Raw genomic sequence first — 26,318 nt, 5'->3', positions numbered from 1 at the left:
AGCACGATCAACTGTGGAGTGATCTTTGATAAGATTGGAGGCATATCATGTTAAATATCCAGTCAATATCAATTTTTTGTTGTTTGTTTAAATTGCTACCCCTGTTAAAAAGCCAATCCCTACAGAAACATTGTGGCAAATGGAATTAAAATTCCAAAGCTCATTTTGGAAGACCAAACTAATCTCTTTGCAACATCAAATGTTCCAGAGTTTTCTGCATGAAACACCGGTTATGAAAACATTCAGCTTCATCATTTGATCTGGAGACAGAAAGACCATGATCACGTATACTGTTGCAGCAGGTTAATAACTACAGTAACTTCAAAGAAGTGATGAGCATAAAAGATATTTCAGAATATTTACAACTGCAATCTGATATAAAATCTCTGTAATATGAATGGCAAAGTTATAAGTAAAGCTAAGACTATTGTGGTTGCCTGCATTCCTAGTGGAAAGAAATGCTCGATTTCAGCTAGAGGTGATTAAAAATAAGATGCTTTAAAATTTACATTTATGGGATTCATATTCTGTCAATAGTCTTCTTCCAGGTTAAAGAATCTCTATTCTGTGACTAATATATTCCAATGCAACACAAAGGGAACTCAAGGCAGAGTTGTAAAACATTTGAAGACCATGGAATTCAGATTTCCACCCAGCATCTGCCAGATCTTTGAGATCATCTTCTAAGTTTCCCCATCATTCATTCAGTCTTGCATTCAGAAACTCCCTTGTTTTTCTCTGAATATGATCAAGCCTAAGGGTCTTTGCACTGGCTGATCTCCATCACTGGGAGGAAAAAACCTGCCCAAAGATTTCTTCATAGCTAAGTCTGTAACCGCCTTGAGATTTTGACCTGCTGTTTAGAATTGTAATTTAGAATTTAGAATTGTTACTTAGAATTGCAATCTGTGCTCTGAGAGTTAATTGCAGCGTGCTTGAAACTGGCCTAAGTTGTTCTGTTGAAATAAGAAATGTAGCTATATGGCACTGACCCCTGACCAAGGTATGAAGCCTATTGATTAACAATGCTGCTGTGTAACCATGAGTACAAGGAGTTTGGGGGAGGTTTGTATCAACTTGTCAACATTGTTTATTGATAACAGTAAGATTGATGATCTGAACCTGGTCAGAGTGAGACTCTCAGAGGTCTCAACTGTTAAGACTGGTTATGTAGGAGGAATATGGATCAAATAACCAGCAAAATATTTTCTAAAAACTCTAACCAAAACTCCGTTTTGAGTTCTCTGGTACAATGTACACATGTATGGTTCCTGGTTGAAAAGCAAGACTGTGTTCTGCTGTGGCCCATACAGAAGGAAGATAGTACATCCCTCCTCTTGAGCTCTCCAGATTCTCACTTAAGATAGTCTTTGGCAGTGATGAGGGGTGGGAGAAAAACATGGCTGCAGTTGGCAGGCACCACAGGGTTTTTCAGTCAGGGACATTAGCAGGGAAATTTGGGGATCCTTTTCTTAAGGCTCTTTCTCAACCATATAATTTTTCTGTAATAAACTCCAGAAGTTTAAGCACTATTGTTTAGGGTCCAGTGAGTCTCTAGCAATCAGGTCCTTCCTCACTGCCACCATTATTAGGGCAAAATTCCTAACCCAAAATCTTCCTCCTCATTATCTCCAGTTTACTTTTCTTCATTGTGCTTATCATTATTTGGCATACTATGTATTTTACTTATTTTATTCATTATATTACATATTTGTTATTACTTTGCTACTTTTTGTCATCCTCCCATTGACAGATTCAATGAGAGTTGGATTTCTGGTTTATTTTATTTTACTGCAGTATCTACATTGTCTGGACCACAGCAGACTTTCTACAAATATTCAATGAATAAATGAATGAATTGAAGAAAGATGCAGAGCAGAAAAATCACTTAAAAGTTCAAGGCTGTTTTGGCTCAGCTCTGAGGCTAAAAATCAATACACAGAACCTTAGAAAGATGGACAATGATAAAGAGTGTGTTCACCTGCTGATTATACTCAAGTCAGTTATCATAAGGGACAGAGATGTTAACTGACAGCCGGCTGCAATAGGAATTGATGCACATAATCTACATTGACTCAAAGACCAAAAAACTGATGTCCATGAAGGACTGCAAGTGGCTAAGAAATTCTCTTTCTGACAGCTATTTCAGCATCCAAAGGCAATCAGAATCAGCCAGGTGTAGCATCTCTCTGAGTTTCCCTAATACTTTCAAAAGGTTTTGTCTTTCAGGGACTTTGCTTGAGGGATAGGAGAAAAAATGGCTGCAGTTGGCAGAGACCACAGGGTTTTTCAATCAGGGACATTAGCAGGGAAATTTGGGGATCTAAAAGTTTGATGATGAGCTGCTTTGATGGACCACTGACTCAGAGGTTTGGCTTCTCATCATTGGAAACATTAATTTGTAAATGCCTCCATTTGCTGATCTAGAAAATACAGATTAACTTTGAGTGCTGCCCAGTTGAACAATAACAAAGCCCTTCCTTGCTCTAGAGCATGATTTCCAAATGATGATTGTGTCTCAGAATCATCTGAGGAGGTTTTTAAGAGTCTAAGGTCCAGGGTAACTCAGTGGTAGATTGCTTGCCTAGCATGTGTGAGGCTCTGGGTTCAATTAGTAGCACTGCAAAAATATTAAACATGTATGCTCTTCCTCTCCATTTCCCACCATGACTGGGATTCTAAATCATTAGGTCGGAGATAAGGTCTGGAGAATCAGTATTTTTTGAATTTCTGTGTGTAATTTTACAGTTTGAGAACATCTGCTCTGAACTATATTATAAAGGATTAGTGAATTCAAAAATGATTGGTAATTTCAATGAGCAAATTATATTCATTTCTTTTGAATTATAGGGAAAAAACGTTTTTAACTGTCAAGGCAGTGAAATCCTTTCAGAGGAGACTATGCAATTTGCTCAAGGCTTCGTGATTTTGCTGACATCTTGTTCCTGTCTTCCATTCTTTGTGCTATTGTTTAAACTTCCAGGAGGAAAGTAGAAAAGTTGAATAGTAAAATATATAACATTATAGGTTTGCTTTTGAGTTGGTTAGGAAGAAGCTGGCACCTGACTGTTATTCATAAGTTGTTGGGAAGAAGAGAGAATGGTCTGGTGGCATATGATTTGCCCAAGAATGAAATAGCTAATGACTGGAAGACCTTGAAGTAGAAACAAGATCTTTCCCCCAATATGCCACACCCCCACACCAATACAAAGTTCTTTCCACAATTCTGTACTGCCACAATAAAAAAGTGAAATAATAGGAGGTTGCACACAATTCAGCTAGAGTGACTAAATACTCATTAAATTAAACAGCCTCATCCTCAGCTTGTGTTTAAGCCATAAAGGTGAGGCACAGTTGAAGGCAACATCATCAAAATATCTCCCTTGCATCCCACCACATTATATTCTTCTAAAACAGTTGACAGGAGCCAATATCATTGTGTATGGCCTAACCATCCCTAGAGGACAGTCATATCTGGAGCCAGCAGATATTATCTTCTAAAATCTGACTGTGCAAATTTTTCACAAATTCTTCATTCAATGACATCATATTGGTAAGCTTGAAATTGGCCTTTGTGGGCATATTTATACCACAGAAATTGTGAAACACTACAAATCAAATCTTTATATTTTTTGGAATTTTGGATGTTAGATATTTTACCAGCATCAAAGGTTATTGTCTGGGCCAAAGTAGACAAAACTAAAATGTCACTGTGTTGTTATTATGTAGTCTGGTTGAGTATTATTTTTTTTTAGTTTTTGTTAAAGTGGGTCTTCTATATTGAGAGCAGCTATATGTCAAATATTGCCTTGTTATTCCACATTTGGGGGGGATACAAGCCTCCTCATTAATTTCTGAGTCATTCTTTTTGTGACTAAAAAACTAGTTCAGAGAAACTCATTATTCTATGACTCTCTACTTAAAGAGAGACCTCTGCCCACTACGACAAGCCTAAGAATATGAAAGCTTACAGAAAAAGTGATTTGTTTTGATAACTTCTTCCAACATAATACAGCTAGAAGTTTCATGTCAGACTAAAGTTTCCTCTCTCCTAAAGTAGCTGTCTTTAGTACTGACCCAGAATGGAAATCATACGAGACACAGAAATTCACAGCCCAAGGAAAATGATCTTCCAGCTTCATTTAACAACCAATTTGGCATCACCACCACTGGTGGGGATCCATTGTAGAACATCTGCCTTCAATCCACAGATTATTGAACTAAAGACATAAAACTGCTTATTCATTAATCAGGGGGAAAGGAGTCACCATTGGCCAGGCAAGGCAAAGAGAATACATTTAAAGCCTTAGAATCTGAGACATCAGGAATCTTGCTGGTCCATCTTTCCAAATACCTGCTGTAGCATCTTCTCTATAGCTGGCACTGGTATATGTTTGGTTCTTCCTTTCTTCTGCTAAATCCCCAAACATCAGAGTGCATTTTCATTAAAACAAACCAACAAAGGAAGTGATGGCATCAAAAGAACTTATTAATGAACCAAAGGGCACAACAGGGATTGTTTCCTTCACTAACTGTTGTCATCTATGGGCTGTGCAGGAATTTTTTTTTAATTCCATCATCATTAGTTAGTTCCAAGAGACAGTCATACTCGAAATACACTTCTACAAACACCACAGTTAATGTCCATTCTGGAAAATGCAGAGATGAAAATGGCCAACGTGATATTTCTAGTTAATAAAATCTTCCAAGAAAACCATTTATGCCTCAAACTCTCACTCTTAACTTCAAGGAATCCCTAGACATTCCTTGGATGACTATTGACTCTAGTAACCCTTACTATTCAAACATTGGTCTAGCTAGACAAGTATATCTGTTACAGACTATTTACCTATTGACTGTTTCAGTTGGGTTTATGCCATCAGTGGTCTCCAAAGAGTAAAGATTGACTTGCATTTGTGCTGTTCCCTCCATTTTCTTTTCTTTTTTATGACAAAGGGAATAAAAGACTACTGACCTTGGGAACACATCCTATGTGAAATCCTGGGGGAGAGAAGCCAATGGATTCACTTATGACCAAGAACATGGCATTCATAATCCTTTAGTTATCATTTGGTTATAAGGAATAGAATCTACTCCAGCTAGTTTAAATAAAGGATAAAGATTTCATGAAACAAGGATCTGTATAGATTCCAAGTTCCAGGAGAAGCAGGAAAAAAGAAGATAGTTTCATGGGGCTGGAGATGTGGCTCAAGCGGTAGCGCGCTCACCTGGCATGCGTGCGACCCGGGTTCGATCCTCAGCACCACATACCAACAAAGATGTTGTGTCCGCCGAGAACTGAAAAATAAATATTAAAAATTCTCTCTCTCTCTCTTTCTCCTCTCTCACTCTCTCTTTAAAAAAAAAGAAGAAGATAGTTTCAGGAAGTTTAATGATACCCATACATGAATACTTACTCTATGGTCCTACCATTAACTTAACTCACTTGCCCATTCTCTTGAGTGACTTTATCACTTGATTTAAATCTTCCAGAGAAGGAATGTGAGTTACCACTGGCAGTCCTACAGATTCACTACCCTGGGAATTCTGTCCATGCCAGTCTCATTAGATAGTGGGCAAATCTATGTAGGACAGTTTCCTATTCTCAAGACTAACAATAGGGAACAAAATAACGTAGATCAGGAAAATGGAGGTGGAAGACAAATCCACTAGCATTTTTTTCTCAGTACTCTAACAAGCCAAAGAGTGCCATAGCCTGAAGTTAATTTTTTTTAATGAATAATGATCGGGATTTGCACATTCTGAAATTTACCTCTGTAAATTGATTACCTAAGCTGGCTTGGACTTAAAAGGAAAAAAATATCAATCCATGTGCAAAGGTAAGCAGTCAGCCATTCTGTCATCTAAAAAGTTGATTCGCTGTGGGGAAAAAAACTCAATTTAGTGAAAATGGTTGATCTGGTAACCTGGAGCAGACCCAGACTGAAAGGTACAAAGGATCTGACATTTGTGTGGCAAGAAAAATCATCGTAATATTAATTGTGTTTACTTCTCACTATGAGGTTAATATTTCTGTTCTTCATTGCTAACTTAGGAGCAGAGATCAGAAATCTTTTTTCTGTGAAGGACCCAATAATAAATAACCTAGTTTTTTCAGGCTGTGTTATCTCTGTTCCAATTACTTAACTCTGCTGTAGTGCCAAAACAGCCATAGACAAGATGTACATGATGACTGTAGCTGTTGTTCTGGTAAAATTTTACTTACAAAACAAAAGGCAAGGTAGATTTGGTCTGCTAACCATAGTTTGCCAACCTGTTTTTTGATCATTTCTCTTCCTCCTTCCTCAAACACCTAACTTCTTTTAAACATATACCATCAGAGACTACAATCCATTACCCCATTTTGTTATGATCATAAAGAAATGTCTGATTTTTATACCTAGCTCTCCATTTTCCTCTTTTTTGTGGGGGAGGAGGGTAGCAGGGATTGAACTCAAGGGTACTCGACCACTGAGCTGTGGCCATGTTTTGTACTTTATTTAGAGACAGAGTCTCACCGAGTCACTTAGTGCCTCACTATTGCTGTGGCTGACTTTGAACAGTGATCCTCCTGTCTCAGCCTCCCAAGCCCCTGGTGCAGGCACTGCCACACCCAGCTCCATTTCTTTTATACTTGTCATTGTTCTTGGCAATTTTTCTACTCGTGGAGAAGAAAATTCACCTTGCATCCTAGTTTCTCTGTCCCTTGAAGTCTTCACCTCCAATGACCTTTTCCTCTAGTCAATTCGCTCACTTTTCCCTATAGGCTGTCATCGACAATAACCAAACTACTTCCAAAATCTTGCCTTCAATGTTCTCACTAACCATCAATCCTCCTTCTCTAATTATCTTACTCTAGTGTTCCAGATACCAATATTTCCTTGGCTCTCTGAGGCCACTGGGACTTCCAATCTATTGGTCCTACTACTTTTTCACTGTCCACCAGCCTTGCCCTCCCCATTCACCCATCCTACTTGCCCAGTTTAGATAGCAATCAAACCCTTGTGCACTCCCCTTAATTCCATTATCTCACTTCCCCAGTTCTTCATCTATGCCACAGCTGCTCTTGAGTGTGACTGGAGGAAAAACCCAACCATGACCACAGATCTCATGTGGGTGTTGAACATATGTAACAGTCCTAACCCACGTTTCGAGAAAAGTTAATTTTTCCTCCCTTGGAAAAAACTAGTTTACATTTTTTCCATTTCTTTAACCCCCCAAAGTCACCTCCTCATACTCACTGTTTCTGTTTAGCTTAGAAATAGAAACTATCGAAGTTTGTTCTTCCCTGGACTCAGAAACATTTGTGCTGCATAGTTGCAGGCTGTGTTTCTCTAAAGACAGGCATTTTCTGAGTGGAGTACCCAGTTTCTTGTTTGCATCTCTGTGAATCACTGAGGGGATTGTGCTAGATTTTTCCAGAGCTGAAAGGGAGCGAGCCCTAACATGGGGAGACTGAAAGGGAACTGGGGTTTGGAGGTGGGTCCCAGAAGCAAGTACTCATGTCTCCTTCCCACACAACACCTTGGAGAGGTGGCATAGGATTGAGAGAGAATGGTTGCAGGATCTCTCTAGAAAGGCCAAGTCTTATTGTCAACCTGAGCATTAGGTTGCATGTCTGCCTCAGAGATTTCTGCCTCCAGAGATCTGTAACCAGAGATCTTTTCTTGCTTGTCCTGGGCAACACAAGACCCTTGAAATCTCCACTTTACCCTTCAACAGGGTCTGTATTTTGACTGAAGTTGGATCTCCAGCCAGGGTGATGATGGTTCAGGACCAAGTAAATTCATTTCAGAGAACTAAAAGAATTAAGGCATTCTTTATATCCTACATTGAAAAGTAAGATATAGACCCAATACATCTGATTGTATACAATGTAACTCAGAGGAATAAATTTTTGCAGGTGGCTTTCTGGTGCATTCTTATTTAAATGAAATGTACAAAATGTGAATTCAATGAAAAGCAGGGTGATACCATCCACGGCATTCTTGGTCATAGCCAAATATTTGCAATGCAAATACTTAGGCTTCCAACTATGATACAACAGAGGTATCTTCTTGAACTTAAGAAGTTCAAACACCTAGGATATCATATTAAAATTCCTGCACAAGCCTGTGGAAACATCTGATTTTATGTACTAAAAAAAAGGGAAGAAAAAAAAAACACCCCAAGCTTTTCAAAAAGGGCATAGAAAGTTAGAAAATCTCATATCACCAAGAGTGAGCAAAGAGGCCTTGGGTGGGGAAGAAAGTGAGCGGAAATCAATTTTACTTGCTTCGGTCTCACAATGGATTTTGCAAAGTAAAGGGTAGAAAATCAATCTTGTCAAATCAGTGAGAATTTATACACTTGAAGGAGTCTAAAGGTCTTGGAGGGTGTATTAGGCAGTAGAATGTTCTTGTCCTCTATCACATTGAGGAGACTATAGCACAGTGGTTGAACTCTTCTCTGTACTGACAGGACTGTGACAAGGATTTTTGCCATGTTTCTCAAGATAAGGTGAAGGCAGCAGCCAAATGTGAGATTGCCTTCTTTAGTGCCAGCCCAAATATCTTGAAGGGAAAGATGGGAGAAGACAAAGGAAGCCCTCAGTGTGCCTGTTTTTCGCTCACCAGAACAAGTCTCCAGATTGCATCTAACAGAAGGCCCCTTATCCTGCCTCCAAAGTTATGTGCCCCTGGCATTTGAAGTTGTTTGGGGGACCATCTGATAGAACTGGCCTCTTTGATCATAGAGTAAGTCCATTCCACACTTAATAGTGACATCACCAGGGAATCTGAAAGAAAACCAGGGTGTGGAAGCTGGGCTTTGAGCAGAAAGGAAGCTCTGTCCTTCTCTGAACTTCACTCTGTCAGGTGTGGAGATGAGCACTGAAGAGATGTCAGGAAAGGCAAGGGACTGATGTCTTCTGTCCCGAGGAAGATGGTCAATATCTAGGCCGGGAGGGGACCTGTGGCAAACTTAGGTGCATTTTGTAAACATGTTACTCAGCTTCCCTTCTGGTTTCCAGAAACTATAGAGAATCCTCTAATAAAATATCTTCCTAGTTGGAACTGACCTACCAAGGTGTACAGAAAATTCATGAAGGACAACATGAGAGAGAGAACAGCACTCTACTACCACATCACCCCCTAGGCAGGAATGCCAATGGCCTTAAACTGCTAAGGAGTCCCCAAAAGGAATGGAGTCAAACCTGAGAAGTCTAATTTCCTGTCCCCATGTGCGCCTTCATTTTTTAGCACCAAATCTGATGAATTCATAATGATGTGATTAAAGGAAACATGTTGTCTCTTGACAGAAGTCGTATGAACTTGACTTCTCTGTGCCTCAGATTTTTACATGTAAAATAGATATAACAGTACCTATCATAGAGTATCATGAATATTATAGGGGTTGGTGTTTGTAAAATTCTTACAGCCATGCTGACATACAGTCATAGATTAAGCAGTATATATGTTTGATGAAATAACAAAAACAATCATTACTATGTTATTATATATTAAACTTGAGACAAATAAACATAAAAATTGATGACTATGAGCCATTAATAAGTATGGTAGGAAGAGTTCTAAGATGCTCCCAAGATTCTATGGCTCTGAGGTACATACTTCTTCTGCCAGTAATTCAAACACTAATCTAGGTTCTCCTATGAATAAATTTTGTAGATGTAATGAAGGTCCCAAATCACTTGAGGTTAATGTCAGAATATTATCCACTAGGCCTGATCTAATCAGGCATGATGTACAGAGGTACAGAGTTTTTTCCATATGGTCATGGAATAGGAAGTCAAGAAGATGCATTCCACCTGGCCTGGAAGAAAGTCAACATTCACGCTAAAACTTCTGATGGGGGCAGTCACATAGCGAGGAATTGGGTAGTCTCTGGATGTTGAGAGCAGCCCCTAGCTAACAGCTAGCAATAAGACTGAGGCCTAAGTCCAACAACCACAAGGAACTGATTTCTGCCTACAACAAGTGAGTTTGGAAAAAGATCTATGTGCCCCGGATAAAAAACCTTTGCTCTGACCACACCTTGATGTCAGTGCTGTGAGACTCTGAACAGAGAATCCAGCACCCTGTGCCTAAAATTCTGACCTATAGACACTATGATATGATTAATTTATGTTAAGTCACTAAATGTGTGATAATTTGTTACTCGGCAATAGAAAACTAGTATGGCAGGAAAGAAAGATCAAGAAAGAGACAAAAACAGAAACATACACAAGTACCTGAGCATTCTGTGTTGTCCTAAGTCCAGGCAGCTTCTCCTCTGCCCTACCACATTACAGGGAAAGATTTTACCAGCATTACTGACAAAGTTGGTCCAAAATATTCTCAGTTCAGGAAAGAAAAAGTTCATTTGCCATATCAAGTTGAGCTCATGGGAAGGTTCATTCTGTGCCCACCAACATCACTGGCAGCACAAGGCTGACTCATCCTTAGAAACAGCAAGTTTGGTCTCAGTCTGGCTCAAATGATTAGGGAAAGGTCTGTGTGGTGTCTAGGCCTAAACTTGGCACAGCCTCCCAGTGTCACAATGAGACCCTTGACCTAAAGACTTATATCTGGCTCAACTTTTCAAGAACTACTAGGAAATCAGGCAGGGGGCTTTTAGGACCCAGAGGCCAGAGCTTTGGGACTGAATGAAAAAAAAATGGAAGGCAGAGTATGTAATGGTTAAGGGCTCTGACTTCCGCATTAAACTCTGGCTTTACCATCTACTAATTGTGTGCCTTTTTTCAAGTCCCTTAACCCCTCTTCACCCTCATCTGTGAAATGGGGCTAGGAGTTGTGAGGATGCTTATAATTCACTAATGCATAATGCCTAGCTTTTAGCAAGCCCTCTAAAATGGGAGCTGTTATTTAGTTGCTTTTGATGTTGACCTGGTCTTACACTGAAGCCCTAATGCTGGGCTTTTATCATATTATAAAGGCCCAACCCTGTGCCCCAGAATAGAGAGCCTAAGCACATCTTGATCCCTTGTTCAGGAGCTCCTAGTGTCTGGCTAATGACTGATCATTCTAGCCTGGTACATGGAGTATCAGACCATGTCAATCAGCCCTTTACAAACCCAGAATAAAAAATACTTATCCTTCCCTGTTCCCTTCCTCTCATTTTCTTCTTTTATCATAGCATGTATTGTGCTAGCAATGTGCACTGTCTAGCCAGTGTTTCTACTGAATAAAACCAAGCAAAATGTAATATAATGACAATATGAGATTAGTCTACAAAATACATAAGTTTGAAAGTTAAAAAACAGAGAGAATGGTTACCATTTTTAAAAGATGGTTTCATCAAGCTAAGTTTACATCCATCATTCATGAAGGTAGGGTCTATTAAATGTCACTTAACCAGCTTTGATTATACAATTTGAGGTTTTGCCATACTAGGATGACAAAGCATTCAAAGGTGTATGTTACTTACAAATATAACCACATCTAGACTCATAAAAGGATGCTATTTAAATAGAATCTTCTTTCTGAGCATTGCTAAGTAAGGTGACTAGAAATTTCCCTAAATAGCAATGAGAGAGGTGGTGATGGTATTTTCCCCATTTGTGAGGATGACCATCTATTATATGGATTGGCAAATTGGTTAATTGCCTGGAATATTTAAGAAGAAAGTGCTGTTCTAGTAATTCTGTTACAATTGTGGATTAAACTCAGTGGATTTAACTGAGGGAAGATTAATATAAGCCAAGGTCTGTCTGATGTACTCTATATGAAAAAACAGGCTATTTTTTAAACTGATGTTTTCAAAAAGAAAGCTATAGCAAAATGCCTACAACTTATCCCTTGGAAAAAGATTTTTTGGCTACAGGGCAAGATTTAGGAAGTGAAATATCTTCATTGTTGTCACCCTGGTGTGCCTAGAATAGTGTGTGGCAGAGACACAGGTACTCACTAGAAAGTTCCTAAGTAAATGAACTCTAACAAATTAATGAAATGAAATTGATTATCAAGTGGCAGGATACTGATGTTCATTAGCTGTCAGAATTCTGAGCATTAAATGTATACATGGTCAATTTAAGAAAAAAACAAACAGGAGGAAGTGAGGTTCTGTAGTCACATTTGAATTACTGGGTACTTTAGAAAAGAAGCAAACTGGTTTTAGTGGAATCTATCACCACAAAGTTTTCATTCCTGAATGGAAATTTCCAGAGCCTCTGTTGTAAACCATTTTATGATGGATCATTTATGAGAAGCAACCCTTTCACTTGTTATCATGTGACAACAGCGCCACTTGCTGGGAGAACAAGTTGAGCATTTTAGGATAATATTCTGGAGGTTCTTTTGGGGGTGGGGGGTTGTGTTGTTGTTTTTTTTTCCACATAGCAAATTAAATTTAGAATCACAGAAAAAAATGTATTGGAAATATCTTTAAAGATCATCTAGACCATATGTCATCTTATTACAGATACATATTTTCCTTAAGTAGTTATGATATTTTCTTTCTTTCTATTGATGTAATAGAACCCTAAATTCATCTCTTAGACAGAATTGAAACTATAACCATCAGTGCTAAACTACATAACAGGTTTCCCATAAATCTGAAACTGTAAAGTAGTTAAAATCCATTCATTGAGTATCTAAAGAGCACTGTCCAGTCGAGATTTCTTCACTGATCTGTGTCTATCTGTTCAGTTTAATATAGTAGTCTCTAGCTAAGTTGTGGATATTAAAATATTGCTACTAACATTCAGAAACAGGCTTTTTTATTTTACCTAATTTTAACTAATTTGAATTTTTTGATTAGTCACAAATAGGTAGTGCAGGGTTTCTCAACCTGGGCATTAGTTACATTTTGAACTGGATAATTCTTTGGTATATGAAGGGCTGTCCTATGTATTGTAGGATGTTAGCAGCATCTCTGGCCTCCGCACGTGCTCTATGACCATAGCTTAATCTCTCAGTAGGGACAACCACAAGTGTCTCCAGACTACCAAATACCCTCTGGATGGGGAGCAAAAATCACCACAGCTGAGAACTACTGGGTTAGTGGCTACTATATTGGACAGGACAAGTCTAGGACATGTTCAACTTGTATATGACATTTTGGTTGAGAAAAAGAATTTGCCCCTATACTCTACTAGGGTGTAGTAATTTTTTCATAATAACAGGAAAAGTTTTAAAAAAGTAAACAAAGAAATGTTTTATATTCCCATATCACAGAGATGGAGCCAGGACAGTAATACTGGAAAATTCTGCCTTGGTCAAAATTCCCCAGGTTCACATCACAAAGCCTATATTTTATTCTGGCTCCTCTCTACTTGATCTCCCTGAGTTTAGGTGCATTACCTTGGAAAGGTAGTATATACTGCCCACCTGGTAGGTTTTCTGTAAAGACTAAATTGAATGATGTATAAAATGTTCCTTCCTTAGCACTTGTCATGTAGTAGATGTTCAAAAGAGTAGCCATTATTTCAGACATTCTTTCAAGTCAGGGGCAGGGGACATCTTAGTGCCTTCCAACCAAAAATATAAAGTACCTAATGTGTTTCTATTAAGAATAAAAAAAAACTAGCCAAGCACTATAAACCTAACTTTATTTTAAATTCCAGTGGCTACAATATTCAATGTTTATCTGTTGTTTTTGAATCTGTTCCTTTGACTCAATTAAAGGTGTAGAAGGAATCGTTTCAGCTCCTCCGGGAGAAGGAGTCCAGTTATCTTATGATGCTGCTGGATGCCAAAGCACTTCCGGATTCTCAGGCGGCATAACTGCATCAAAGAAGGGGGCCCTGGGGAAAGATCACGAGACAAGTCACACACTGGTTTCATTGATCTAAGACTGCTTTTCCTTTCCTATTTTAAGCATATAAAATACAATATTGTTGTAAGTAAATAATATGGTACAGTTTAAGACTATTTTTGTGAAAGGCATTTTTAAGCCATATTGTCTCTTTTGTGGTATCCAACTGAAATAAGCTCATTGGGTTTTAATTTAGAACACAGTGCAAGAAATCTAAAACTTAGCCTTACTAACAAAAGCTTAAGAAAACTAATTTGGGAATTACACAGCTACACGAAAATTCTAATAATGAAAATAAAAATCATGTTTAATGGCATTGTTGTCTTTTACTTTTAAAATAAGGTGATATTTCTAGAAGCAAGCATGTCTTTTTTATAATCTTAGCAATTTATAAGATATTCAAATAAAATGAGCGATCAGTGAATCACAAGTGTATGCTATCTTATTAAGTCACATTTGCTTTCATATTCTGTATTCAGAGCTATCCCAAAGCTTCAACTCATAGGTAAAAAGTGAACTAGCATAAACCTTGCCTGGGGAACATTCAAGAGTTTACATTTTAGGATGGTGGCTTTCAACAGAGAACAGGTGGGGAGAAGGGAAGAAGTACTTGCTCCCTAGGGGACACTGGGCAATGTCTGAAGCCATGTTTTATTATCACAGCTTGGATAAAGTGCCATTGGTATCTAATTGGTAGAGAGTCAGGGATGCTACTAAATATCCTGCAGTATACAGGACAGCTCCCAACTGACCCAAAATGTCAATAATGCCAAGGTTGAAAACCCCTGTTACAGAGTAAAAGGATGGGGAATGATTTTTCACTCCATCCTAACTCCCTGCATCAATTTGTAATGGAAATTCTCTTTGTGTTATTTTAAGAAAAGGAAAACTATATACCCTCAAAAAATCCATAAAACAGTACCCCACAGTCCAGGCTGCACTTTGGAAGTGTCTGGGGATGGGGATCTATTTTTTTTTCAACACCAAGAATTTTTATTTAAAGGTCATGCCTCATATAAAAATCAACTCAAAATGCATAGACATGAATGGAAAACATAAAATTATAAAACATTTACGAAAGAACATAGGAGAAAATCTTTGAGATTTAGATTTAGGCAGAGTTCATAGAATTAGTACTGAAACATGATCCATAAAAGGGAAAGTTAGTTAATCTAAATACCATCAACATTTCTCTGTGAAAAGGGTAAAAAGACAAATTATGAACTGTTAAAAAATTTTGTAAGTAAACAAATAAATGCATAAAAAATCTTTCCATTAGGAAACAGGCAAATAATATGAAGAGTCACTTTAAAAGGTAGTACATATGGATAACAAGTAAGCACATGAAAAGATGTTTGACATCATTTAGCTTCAGGGGAAATGGAAAGTAAAACTGCAATAAGATATCAACTACATATAAATTAGAGTAGCTAAAATAATAAATAGTTGCAACACTAAATTCTGGTGAGGATGCAGGGAAACTGCATCACCCACTTTTATGATTTGGATTTGTGATGTCCCTCCAAAGCTCATGTGTGAGACAATGCAAGAATATTCATAGGTGAAATGGTTGGATTATAAGAGCCTTAACCTAATCAGTGAATAGTCCCCTGATAGGGATTAATAAAGCAGTAACTCAAAGTGGGTAGGGTGTGTCTGGAGGAAGTGGGGCACCGGAGGTGTGCCTTCTAGTAAATATTTTGTAACCAGCAAGTGGAGTCTCTCTCTGCTTTCCCATCATCATGTGAGCCACTTCCCTCCACCACACTCTTCTGCCATGATGTTCTGCCCACCTCTAGTCCCGAGGAATGGAGCCAGCTCTTATGGATTGAGACTTCTGAAACTATGAGCCCCAAATAAATTTTTCCTCCCCTACAATTGTTCTTGTCAGGTCTTTTAGTCATAGCTATATTAAAAAAAAAAAGCTGACTAAAACACTCATGTATTGCTGGTGGAGATGGGGATCTTTAAACTACATGATGCTGGGCCCCATCCCAGAAATGGTGCTTCGATAATTGTTGACTGGGGCTTGTGCATCTGTATTTTTTAAAGGCATGGGCCCTGACTCATTTTATTGTGCAGCTAGGATTGAAGATACAATTGAAAGGAAACTGTGGTCTCTATTTTCCCATATTGCTACAAGCTACAGGGTAAACTGAGTTACACATCTCTCAGGTAATATAGAATGAGGAGAGGTAGAAATAGAGAAACATAATTTTTTAAATGAACTCAAGATTTTAAAAGGGCCCTAACAGCACTTTCAGAATGGCTTTGTTGGGATTCAGGGCAACTTTCAGATTATGTCCAGTGTACCCAAAGAATAGACTTAACTGATGGCAAAGAAATATTACTTAATCTAATCTCACTAAGGATGATCAAAGGATGTGATTCATCAAGTGTGCTAGATACACTGTCAGGGACAACTGTAGGAAATAATGATAAAAGCATTATGAAGAACAAGACCTCAGAACAAGCCCAATAGAGAATTATGGAAAGCATGACATCCGAGTAAGGTCAATATAACTACTGATGACAACAAAATAGCTGTTAACTAAAAGATCTAAACAGAAACTACTCAAAAGAGAAAAACACAAACGGCCAATAAATATTTGAAAAAATGTTCAACATCTCTGGAAATCAGAGAAATGCAAATCAAAACTACACTAAGATTTCATCTCACTCCTGTCAGAATGGCAGTGATCAAGAATACAAACAACAGATGCTGGTAAGGTTGTGGGGAGAAAGGAACACTTGTATATTGTTGGTGAAAGGAAGTCTAGTAGAATAGAGGAAGGAGAATGGGGGGGACAGGAGGGAAAAGCAGGGACTGTGAACTGAAATCAATTTCCATGCATGTATGAATTTTGTGAGGATGAACCCAACTATTATGTATAACTATGAAGCTCTAATTTAAAAAAAAAAAGAATAGCTACTCACTTTTTACCGCATGTAGCATGATTACAACTGTAGTTCTAATTCCATATAAACAGAGCTGAAAATTCACTACAGTTTTGGAGCCACTTGTTGGCACCTACTTTGCTCAATAATAAAATCAATTAACTGTATTTATGAATTGGCATATTACTTTGGGTCTTGCCTTTTTTCTCCCATTTGGGGTGAAGGGGTTCCTGTCATGCTGGACTGAGAGAGTCATGTTTAGTTCTCATTGGGTTCAACAAACACTGGTTTAGCTGCTTATCAAGAATAGTGGTATTCTTGAAATACTTTCCCTTTCCCTCTAAAGAAGGGGAAATCCTGCCTTTTCTAACAACCATGCAAAGCCCAATTCAGAACATGGCTGCATTTCACCTGATGTTCTCCTGTCACTACACCATTGAAAGAAGACAGTAATTTAATTAAGCCACTTCCCTGAGCACAGAGAAACAGGTGGACTGAATCAACAGGGACATCCAGACAGAAATTGCAGCATTCAATTTGCATGTCCAACTTTCTTCACTTGTCTGGCACCATTTCAGGTGAGTTTTCAGCCTGATGGGAGGTGACCTCACCAGAATCCCAAAAGTGGTGCACGGAGGCAAAACACATCATTCTCTCCAGGGGCAAATTATACTTTACCTATTTATTTATGGTGTTGGGGATGAAACTCAGGGCCTTGTGCATGCTAGGCTTGAGCTATGGGCCGCAGACCCCTCAATTTATATTTTTTAAATCAGCTATATCCTTGGCTATACTTTTGCTTCACATGTGAACTGTGAAGCAAAAGAGTTAAAGGAACCGAAATCTCTAGGAATGGTTTTGGGAAACAAAGTAGAAAGAAAGAGCCAGAAAAGGCTATTTGAAAATCTTAAGAGATAAACTATACTACAGAGCAATAGTGACATAAACAGCATGATATTGGCATCAAAATAGACTGGTAGACCAATGGTATAGAATAGAGGACACAGAGACTAACCCACAAAATTATAGTTATCTTATATTAGACAAAGGTACCAAAAACATGCATTGGAGGGAAGATAGCCTCTTCAACAAATGGTGCTGGGAAAACTGGAAATCCATATGCAACAAAATGAAATTAAACCCCTATCTCTCACCATGCACAAAACTCAACTCAAAGTGGATCAAGGACCTAGGAAATTAAACCAGAGACTCTCCGTCTAATAGAAGAAAAAGTAGGCCCAAATCTGCATCATGTAGGCTTAGGCCCCAACTTCCTTAATAAGACTCCTATATCTGGCTGGGATTATGGCTCAGTGGTAGAGCACTTGCCTGTGCGAGGTGCTGAGTTCGGTCCTCAGCAACACATAAAAATAAATAAAAACAAAATAAAGGTTAAAAAGAGACTCCTATAGCACAAGAATTAAAACCAAGAATCAATAAATGGGATGGACTCAAACTAAAAAGTTTCTTCTCAGCAAAAGAAACAATCTGTGAGGTGAATAGAGAGTCTACATCTTGGGAGCAAATTTTACCCCTCACACATCAGATAGAGCACTAATCTCTAGGGTATATAAAGAACTCAAAAAGCTAAGCGCGCGCACATGCACACACACACACACACACACACACACACACACACACAAATAACCCAATCAATAAATGGGCCAAGTACATAAACAGACACTTCTCAGAAGAGGATATTCAAATCAATCAACAAATATATGAAAAAATGTTCATCATCTCTAGCAATTAGAGAAATGCAAATCAAAACTACTCTAAGATACCATCTCACTCCAGTCAGAATGGCAGCTATTACGAAGACAAACAACAATAAGTGTTGGTGAGGATGTGGGGGAAAAGGCATACTCATACATTGCTGGTGGGACTGCAAATTGGTGCAATCAATATGAAAAGCAGTATGGAGATTCCTTGGAAAACTTGAAATAAAACCACCATTTGACCCAGCTATCCCTCTCCTCGGTCTATACCCAAGGGACTTAAAAACAGCATACTACAGGGACACAGCTACATCAATGTTTTTAGCAGCACAATTCACAATAGCTAAATTGTGGAACCAACCTAGATGACCTTCAATAGATGAATGAATAAAGACACTGTGATATATATACACAATGGAATATTACTCAGCAATAAAAGAAAATAAATGGCATTTGCAGGTAAATGGATGGCATTTGGAGAAGATAATGCTAAATGAAGTTAGCCAATCCCAAAAAACAAATGGTGAATGTTTTCTCTGATATAAGGTGACTGACTCATAATGGGGTAGGGAGGGGGAGCATGGGAGGAATAGATGAACTCTAGATAGGACAGAGGGATAGGAGGGGAAAGAAGGGGGCAGGGGGTTAGCAATGATGGTGGAATATGATGGACATCATTATCCAAAGTACATGTATGAAGACATGAATTGGTGTGAACATACTTTATATACAGCCAGAGATATGAAAAATTGTGCTCTATATATGTAATATTCTTATTACATGCATTACAATTCTTTGTAATGCATTCCACTGTCATGTATTTGATCCACTTCTTTTTTACAAAAAAATATTAATAGATTATATGACAGAGAAGGATGTATATATATATATATATATTAAAGTCATAATATAGGAGATACACACACACACACACACACACACACACACATATATATATCCTATATTATGACTTTAAGGAGCCCTTAGGTACTTTTGCATTTGTGGACCCCTTTCCCAATAAAAATGTATTAAAAGTTGTATTTTACAACTATGTTGGTATAAGGATGAATATAATCCAGATTGAGTTTTATTCGTTTTTCCTTCTGATTTTAAAAGAAATTAAGATATTTCTGTGGGCCTTGGGGCACTAGAAGAGAAACTGGCCCTGTATATATGCATAGCATTTTTTGAAAATAAGAAATCACCATAATGCAGGTAGAATTGCTCAGTAATTATCTTTCTTACTGTTTAACATAAAAATGTCTGTTTGATTGTTCCTTCTGCCTGGGTCAGTCTTCCCTAGCCCTTCCAGCACCAACAAGGAGTACAGGCATATGCCAAGATGGGAGCTTGGCATGGCAAGTACCCTGTGGCCATGAAGAAGGAGGAAGAATTCCTTGGCCTACTTTATATAGTTCTATTCAGAACTGTCCCAAATTTTTAGTATGTGGGGAGAAAAAAAAACAGATTACATGACATAAAAATCCTTGTAGTGGGCAAGTCTGCTTCAAAACTCACAACCCCTAAAACTTGACATAGTCAACCCTCTGGCAATAGAGTAGGTGCTGAGCTGGCTGCTGAATTGCCTCTAGAATAATGAAGACTACAGTGAGGTATCTCCCCAACCTGAGAGATCTTTGTTTCCCATCCTAGATCCACACCCCAAGAAAGTAACCCTCCACCTATACACACCACTCAACCACAATGTTTAGCTCTTTGGGTTGAGTGTCAGTTCTTATTTATGAAGGAGTATGAACTTATTGTTGGTTCACTTATAATAGTAAATGTCTATGAATTGGTGTGAATTATTAAAAAGAAACCCCAAACTCTCTATTAGCTACATTTTAATTCCACAATTCAAATGTCCAATAGTCTGTCCTCTCTGTGGTACAATGAGACATCCTGGAGCATCATGGAACACCAAAAAGGATTCTTCTGTATCATTCTAAAGTATGTTTTAGATAACTTTAATCTTTAAATTATTAAATAACAAATTAATTCTTTGAAAACTGGACTACATATATGAATATTAGAACATCCCAAACAGCATGTCTCTGACATGCAGACAATAGGAGGGCCATTCACAACATAACCAATATCACACCCTATTAAATACTAACTAGTCATAACTTCCCCACATTTGGTGATGACAGATGGTAAACTTGTATAGGATTGTTAGTCAGAACTTAGTAAGTACCTGCCTCTTACTAAGGCTGGAAGGAGTCTTTATGGATTAGAGCTTAAATTCAGGCAAAGGAGAAGCACCTTCTCTCTCTAAGAAGAGCTGGGTCAGAGGGCTCTCTGGAGGCACCAGCTCCACTGGACGTTTGCCTTCAGCATTCTTGGCCCTGGTGTCTGCTCCAAAGTCCATGAGCAGGCACGCCAACTCCTCACTGCATATCCTGGCCACTACGTGGAGAGGGGAATCCAGACCTTTGCCTTTGTTCACACCTGCTCCTAAATAGTCATAAGAACAAAAGAGGGTCAGCCAAGGAGCAGAGTCCAACCATCCCATTTCTCAAAGCACAGGGCCTCAAAATTCTCTAAGAAAGCTGATCCATGGTGAGCATGGCAATTTGATCATTTGATTCTATTTAATATCATGAGAAAACCATTTGACAATGTGCCTGAATGTACAGCATGAGCTAGCTACCATATTAAGTGAAAACTATGCCACTGAGCATGATATGTCAGCATGATAGATACAAGAAAAATCATGGTGGCATGAAAGCTGCACAGTCATTATTTAAATAGTCTAAGTACTGGCCAGTATAGGCTCAGAAGGAGGACAGATACTGAAGTCCTAATTATACCAAGCAGCCAATTGCATACACTGAACAATCACCACAGGTTTTTAAACTTGGGACTTCAAACTGTGTGATTTGGACTATAAAAAGCAATCAACTCATAAAGGCATCACCTAGTTTGGGAGAACCAATTGCAAGATCAGAAGGAAGGTGGCCACGTCTCTTCTTAATGAGTAAGGTGTATTTGTAAGACCATCTCCACCTAATTCCACACTGATAGTCTTGACAAATCCCCACCTGGTCCAGATCTTGGCTCTTATTGTGACATGTGGGGACACATGGCTTTGCCTGAGATGCTGTCCCTGCAGCAAAATGAGAATCTATATCCCCTCAACAAATGTGAACTTAATTGAGGAATGAATGACAAATATGGCCCTTTTCTGGATAGTAGCTTAAAATCTATTTAAGGTGATAAAGAAAAAATAAATTATAGCATTTGCAGGAAAATAGATGAACCATTTTGTTAAGTAAAATAAGCCAAACCCAGAAAGTCACAGGTTGTATATTTTCTCTCATATGTGGAAGCTTAAAAGGAAAAAAGGAAGGGGGTGAATCTCATGAAAATCAAGAGAAGATCAGTAGAGGAAAAGAAAGGGACCAAGGGGTGGAAGAAGGGAAAGTTCAGGGGAGTGATACTGGCCAAATTACATTGTTGTATGGTGTGCATGTAACAATAAATCCCACCATTGTGTGCAACCATACTGCACCAAAAAAAAATGAGGACAAAAAAATCTATCTAGGGTGATGGGAGAGAGAGAGAGAAAGAGGAAAGACAGAATGAATGAATCTCCTAATTCATAAAAATGGCCGCCAAATGAATGGAAGGCCAAAATATACCTATAAGAACATTCATTTCTAAGACTCCTGGAGTCTTAAAAAAATGAATAGAATTAAAATGTGATAAAATGGTGAGAAGGGGGCTAGATAATAGCAGGGAGATGAAAAGGAAAATGAGTAGTTTTCAATGAAAGTGTTTACATCAGGCTAAAAATTGGGCTAGTTCAATTTCAAAATAAAGAGAACTGGTGAAGATGGTCCCAAATTGGAAGACTCGGCCCAAATCCCACAGCACTGCAGTTTATGCAGGGCCTAATCATAGACTGGGCAGAGGAAAGAGAAACTAGTGATCATGGAAGACCACCCCTGGGAGGAGGTATCATCATCATCATTATCATCATCATCATCATCATCCTGATTACAAGTCAAACAACTAAAGTTCTAACAAAATAAAATAACTCCCCATAGAAACACACTCAGTACAAACTCTGATCTGGCCCAACTCCACTGCCTGCACTCTTTGCTACAACAGAAAGATTTTTAAAATACATTTGATTTACTTTTCATTTTCTTTCCTTCTTTTGGTTTGTTTTTTGTCCTACCTGACTCCAGAAGCTTCTTGACACAGGCTATCTGCTGGTTTTCACAAGCCAAATAGAGGGGCGTGCCCAGGTGGCTGATGTTACGGTCAATGTCGCCCCCATGAGCTGCAAGGGTCTCAATGCACTCCGCATGGCCTACAGTCCAAAGCAGGAGTAAACAGTTACAGCACATGTTCCCTTGGCTAAGGAAACAACACTGTCCCCATTTTTGCATGTTTAAATTTGTCAGCAACATATCCAGGGATCAAAAGTGGTTTTCTTCATATAGAATAAGGAATGATTTTAAACACAAGTTGTGATCTGTAACTGTTAAGGGGAACTGCGCTTGAGCTTCCCAGCCATGGTAAACAACCAGCAATCATCCACATGTTTCAATTGTTTGTGGTTTTGTAACTGGTCTGAGTTGGGGAGAGCTAGGGAGGAACAGGAATTAAAGTGGATCTCAAGAAGAAATAGCATGATGTGGGTCACAAGACAAGGAAGGAAACTTACAACCTCAGCAAGGCTAGGCCTGGGAAAAACAGGCCAGAGTGGGCATAGGCCAGGCTTAGAAGAATCTGGCAAATCCCACAAGAGAGGGTCCAGTCTGGTAAACTAGGTATAGTGAAAGCTGAATCACTCTTCCGTTGTTCAGAATGCCATTGTTTAAACATTGATCCTTTATGTTTCTCAAGTTATACCATTTTAGCTACATGTATCCACTGAATGTGATAAATTAGTGTGTCCCTTAATAAATAAATGTCACCAGGCATGGTGGCACATGTCTGTAATCCCAGCAGCTCTGGAGGCTGAGGCAATAGGATCACGAGTTCAAAGCCAGCCTCAGCAACTTAGCGAGATCCTGTCTCAAAATAAAAGAATAAAAAGGGTTAGGGATGTGACTCGGTGATTAAGTGCCCTTGGTTCAATCCCCTGTACAATAAATAAATAAATATCAATGTTTTGGTAGGTAATAATCATATGGGTTGGGAAGCTATTCTGTGAAAGCCACTGGGGAAACAGAAAGCCCACAGGCAAAGTATAATTTTGATGATAATGATGAAACTAAACATCAGAGAAAAGAAAAATTTGTAATTTTATTTTTTGTCTCAGAGTTAAGAATATCAGTGAACCCGTGGCTTTATGAAAAATATTACTCCCCTAAATGTATATACATCTTATAGTTCTCAAAATTGAAAATTTGTTTCACTTGGCAAATTTTGGTGGCCCTGAGATACTATTTCTTGAGGTCCTAAAATAGAAGAATATAATTTGTTTCATAAAACTGCTTGATTTCTATAAGGTCACAGGCTCAACAATATGTTCCACAAATATTGATGGATAGTCTACTAGGTACCAAGTCCTGTTCCAGAAATATAATGGTGAACATTCCAAATGCTCTAAAAGAGAGATTCTGAAACTTACTGTACTTCATCATCAGTTGGAGGGCATGTTAAAACAAACACAGATGGTTAGGCCCCACCCACAGAGTTACTGATTCAATGGGGCCGAGGCTACATTTGCAGGCCCCCTTCTGCTGATGCTTCTAGTATCAGGACCCCACTTTGAGAATTACTGCTTAAAAAATATACCTTTTCTTCCCTCTTTCAACAGTAAGATGTTTCTTGAAAAACTTGGTGGAAAACCTAAAATTCTCAACAGATTTACCTCTCTTAGCAGCCTCGTGGATGGGTGATGCAAGATCACTCTCAGGATGGGGGCTGGCTCCATGCTGCAGAAGCAAATTCACACAGTCCTGGCTGCCACTGATACAAGCATTAAATAAGGGAGTATGCCAGTCTGTAGTCATGCCATTCACCTAAGGGGACAAAAAGCTCTAGGCTACACACAGCTATAAAATGGGGAGGAAAACAAATTCTAGAAGGTTATTATGAAAAACTGAATGAGATGTCAAATGCAAAACAGAAAGAATGTTACTGAAGGTTCTTTCTCCTCCATGCCCTTCCCAAGAACATGAACTTTGTTAGAGTGATTTTCAGTTTCCAAACTAATCTTATTTTAAACTTTCATCCTGGACTAATCCAATTTCCTCATAGCGACCATAGTAGTCTTCTAAAATTGTTAGAAAGTAATTTTTAATCATGTAAAAACATGATTTTCATATAAATATAGAGTTAACGCAGACCAAGGGTTTTATTCAACTCATTCATTGACAAGGGAACCAGTAAGATGGTAAGTAAGGCTGGTTCAAAGAATTTATATAGTCAGTCAATAGACTGCTGAAACATATTTGCTAATAAATACAAAACTAGCTAATGCTCTAAAAACCATAAAAATATAATCTTTGTGGTGATCTTTTATAATGTTAGAAAAAAGACAGAAATTTACAGATTAATGTTTGGGCTATAATCAAAAAGTAAAAGCAAAGCCAAATGCAGACACACTCTTCTATGTCACTAAATAATCATTTGATGATTCTGTTAAAAAATGACATTGTGAAAGCAATGAATTTATTCTCACATTGTATTTACAAGCAAAGCCAGGATCTTAATGAGGTACAAAAATGCAGAGTACAAATTTTAAAATGTTCACTCTTAGTGTTGCCCAAGACCCTAGAGTAAGAGCTTCTATGAAGTTTGCACCATAGATGCCTCTCTTGCTTCACGTCAGCCCTGGTCCTGTTTCCAAGTTTTGTATAAGTTTCCCTAACCCAGATATAAATCAGATGATGCACTCACCTCTGGCTCTCTATAATTTCAAAACAATAAGGTAGCTTGTGTTTTACTCTCCCACCATTAGGAATGAGTCAAAAATTTGTTCACTTTCACTTCCAAACCTTTGTATTTGCTGTTCCCAGTAGATGGGAAAGCCTATCATTTCCCCTAACCCATTATTCAGCTAATTCCAACAGGTACTGTGTCAACTTAGATATCATTTTCTGTAGGAAGCCTCTTTTGACTCCCTCTCTTCCCAAAAGAAATACATTAGAGAAACACTTCTTTGTGCTCCCAACAACCATCTTAGTGGTGGTTTGTAAGAACAACCCCAGATTCTCTCTATCCCACTATGCATATCCCTTTGCAACTCCTCCCATCACAAGATGGAGACTATTTTTCCAATCTTTGAATCTACGCTTACTCATGTGAATCACTTTGGCCAATAAGACAGTAACCAATATTATGTAGAAAGAGCCTGCTCTTCTTTGCTATTCTTGCAATCCCTGCTACCATGTGGAGAAGCTGAGGCTGCTTACTGAAGTATGAGAGACCACACAGACATTTTTCCATCTCCCCAGACATCCCAACCAAACATTTTATGCTTTCTACAATACTTTACTACCCTCCACCCACGGTAATGAAAGCAGAAATACAGCAGCTATTTATTAGCAGTGGGTGATAAGAAAATGCTAGAAACTCTAAGCATGACTTTGCAGCAAACAATTCAGTATTTCACCTTTCACTATAATGAACAAGTTTGATGGACATAATAACTCTTCAAAACACCACTCTTCATATTTCAAATCAGGCTCATCAAAAGTGCTAGAAATTATTCAGAAGGGGTAGAAACTGTCATTTTTCATTCTTAGATAATATTTGTCTCTAAGATATTATTTGACCTGCACTTACCTCAGCTCCATGCTTTATTAAAATACTTGCACAAGGCAGATGACCTCCAAGACAGGCTTCATGGAGTGGAGACACACGATCTGCTGTGGTGAGGTTCACAGGCCACCCCTGGCACAGCAGAAATGAGAAGAGTAAGAAGTGCAAAACAACAATGCCCTGGGGTTGGTTTTCAGCCATGATTCCAGTACTTATATGACA

The 26,318-nt window shown here is 38.4% G+C and overlaps 1 protein-coding gene across 3 annotated transcripts in view; it reads right to left on the bottom strand.

Moving 5' to 3' along the window:
• Nucleotides 1-13,529: 13,529 nt before the first annotated feature.
• The window catches only part of Asb9 (ankyrin repeat and SOCS box containing 9), a 31,051-nt gene continuing 18,262 nt past the window's right edge, over nucleotides 13,530-26,318 (bottom strand). The window contains exons 3-7 of one of the 3 annotated variants that reach the window (XM_040289215.2): nucleotides 26,121-26,228; nucleotides 24,202-24,352; nucleotides 22,555-22,689; nucleotides 20,566-20,825; nucleotides 13,530-13,741 (exon numbers count right to left, since the gene is read on the bottom strand). In XM_040289215.2, the coding sequence (XP_040145149.1) occupies nucleotides 20,602-20,825; nucleotides 22,555-22,689; nucleotides 24,202-24,352; nucleotides 26,121-26,228 (618 nt within the window). In that variant the 3' untranslated portion in view covers nucleotides 13,530-13,741; nucleotides 20,566-20,601. The remainder of the gene's footprint in view (nucleotides 13,742-20,565; nucleotides 20,826-22,554; nucleotides 22,690-24,201; nucleotides 24,353-26,120; nucleotides 26,229-26,318) is intronic. The other 2 variants (XM_040289214.2, XM_005315985.5) reach the window with 2 other exon arrangements.

Source organism: Ictidomys tridecemlineatus, chromosome X (genome assembly GCF_052094955.1).
Source record: "Ictidomys tridecemlineatus isolate mIctTri1 chromosome X, mIctTri1.hap1, whole genome shotgun sequence".
NCBI lineage: Eukaryota > Metazoa > Chordata > Mammalia > Rodentia > Sciuridae > Ictidomys > Ictidomys tridecemlineatus.
Note: the sequence above shows the minus strand (reverse complement) of the source record. Positions and strands in the feature narration are given on the sequence as shown.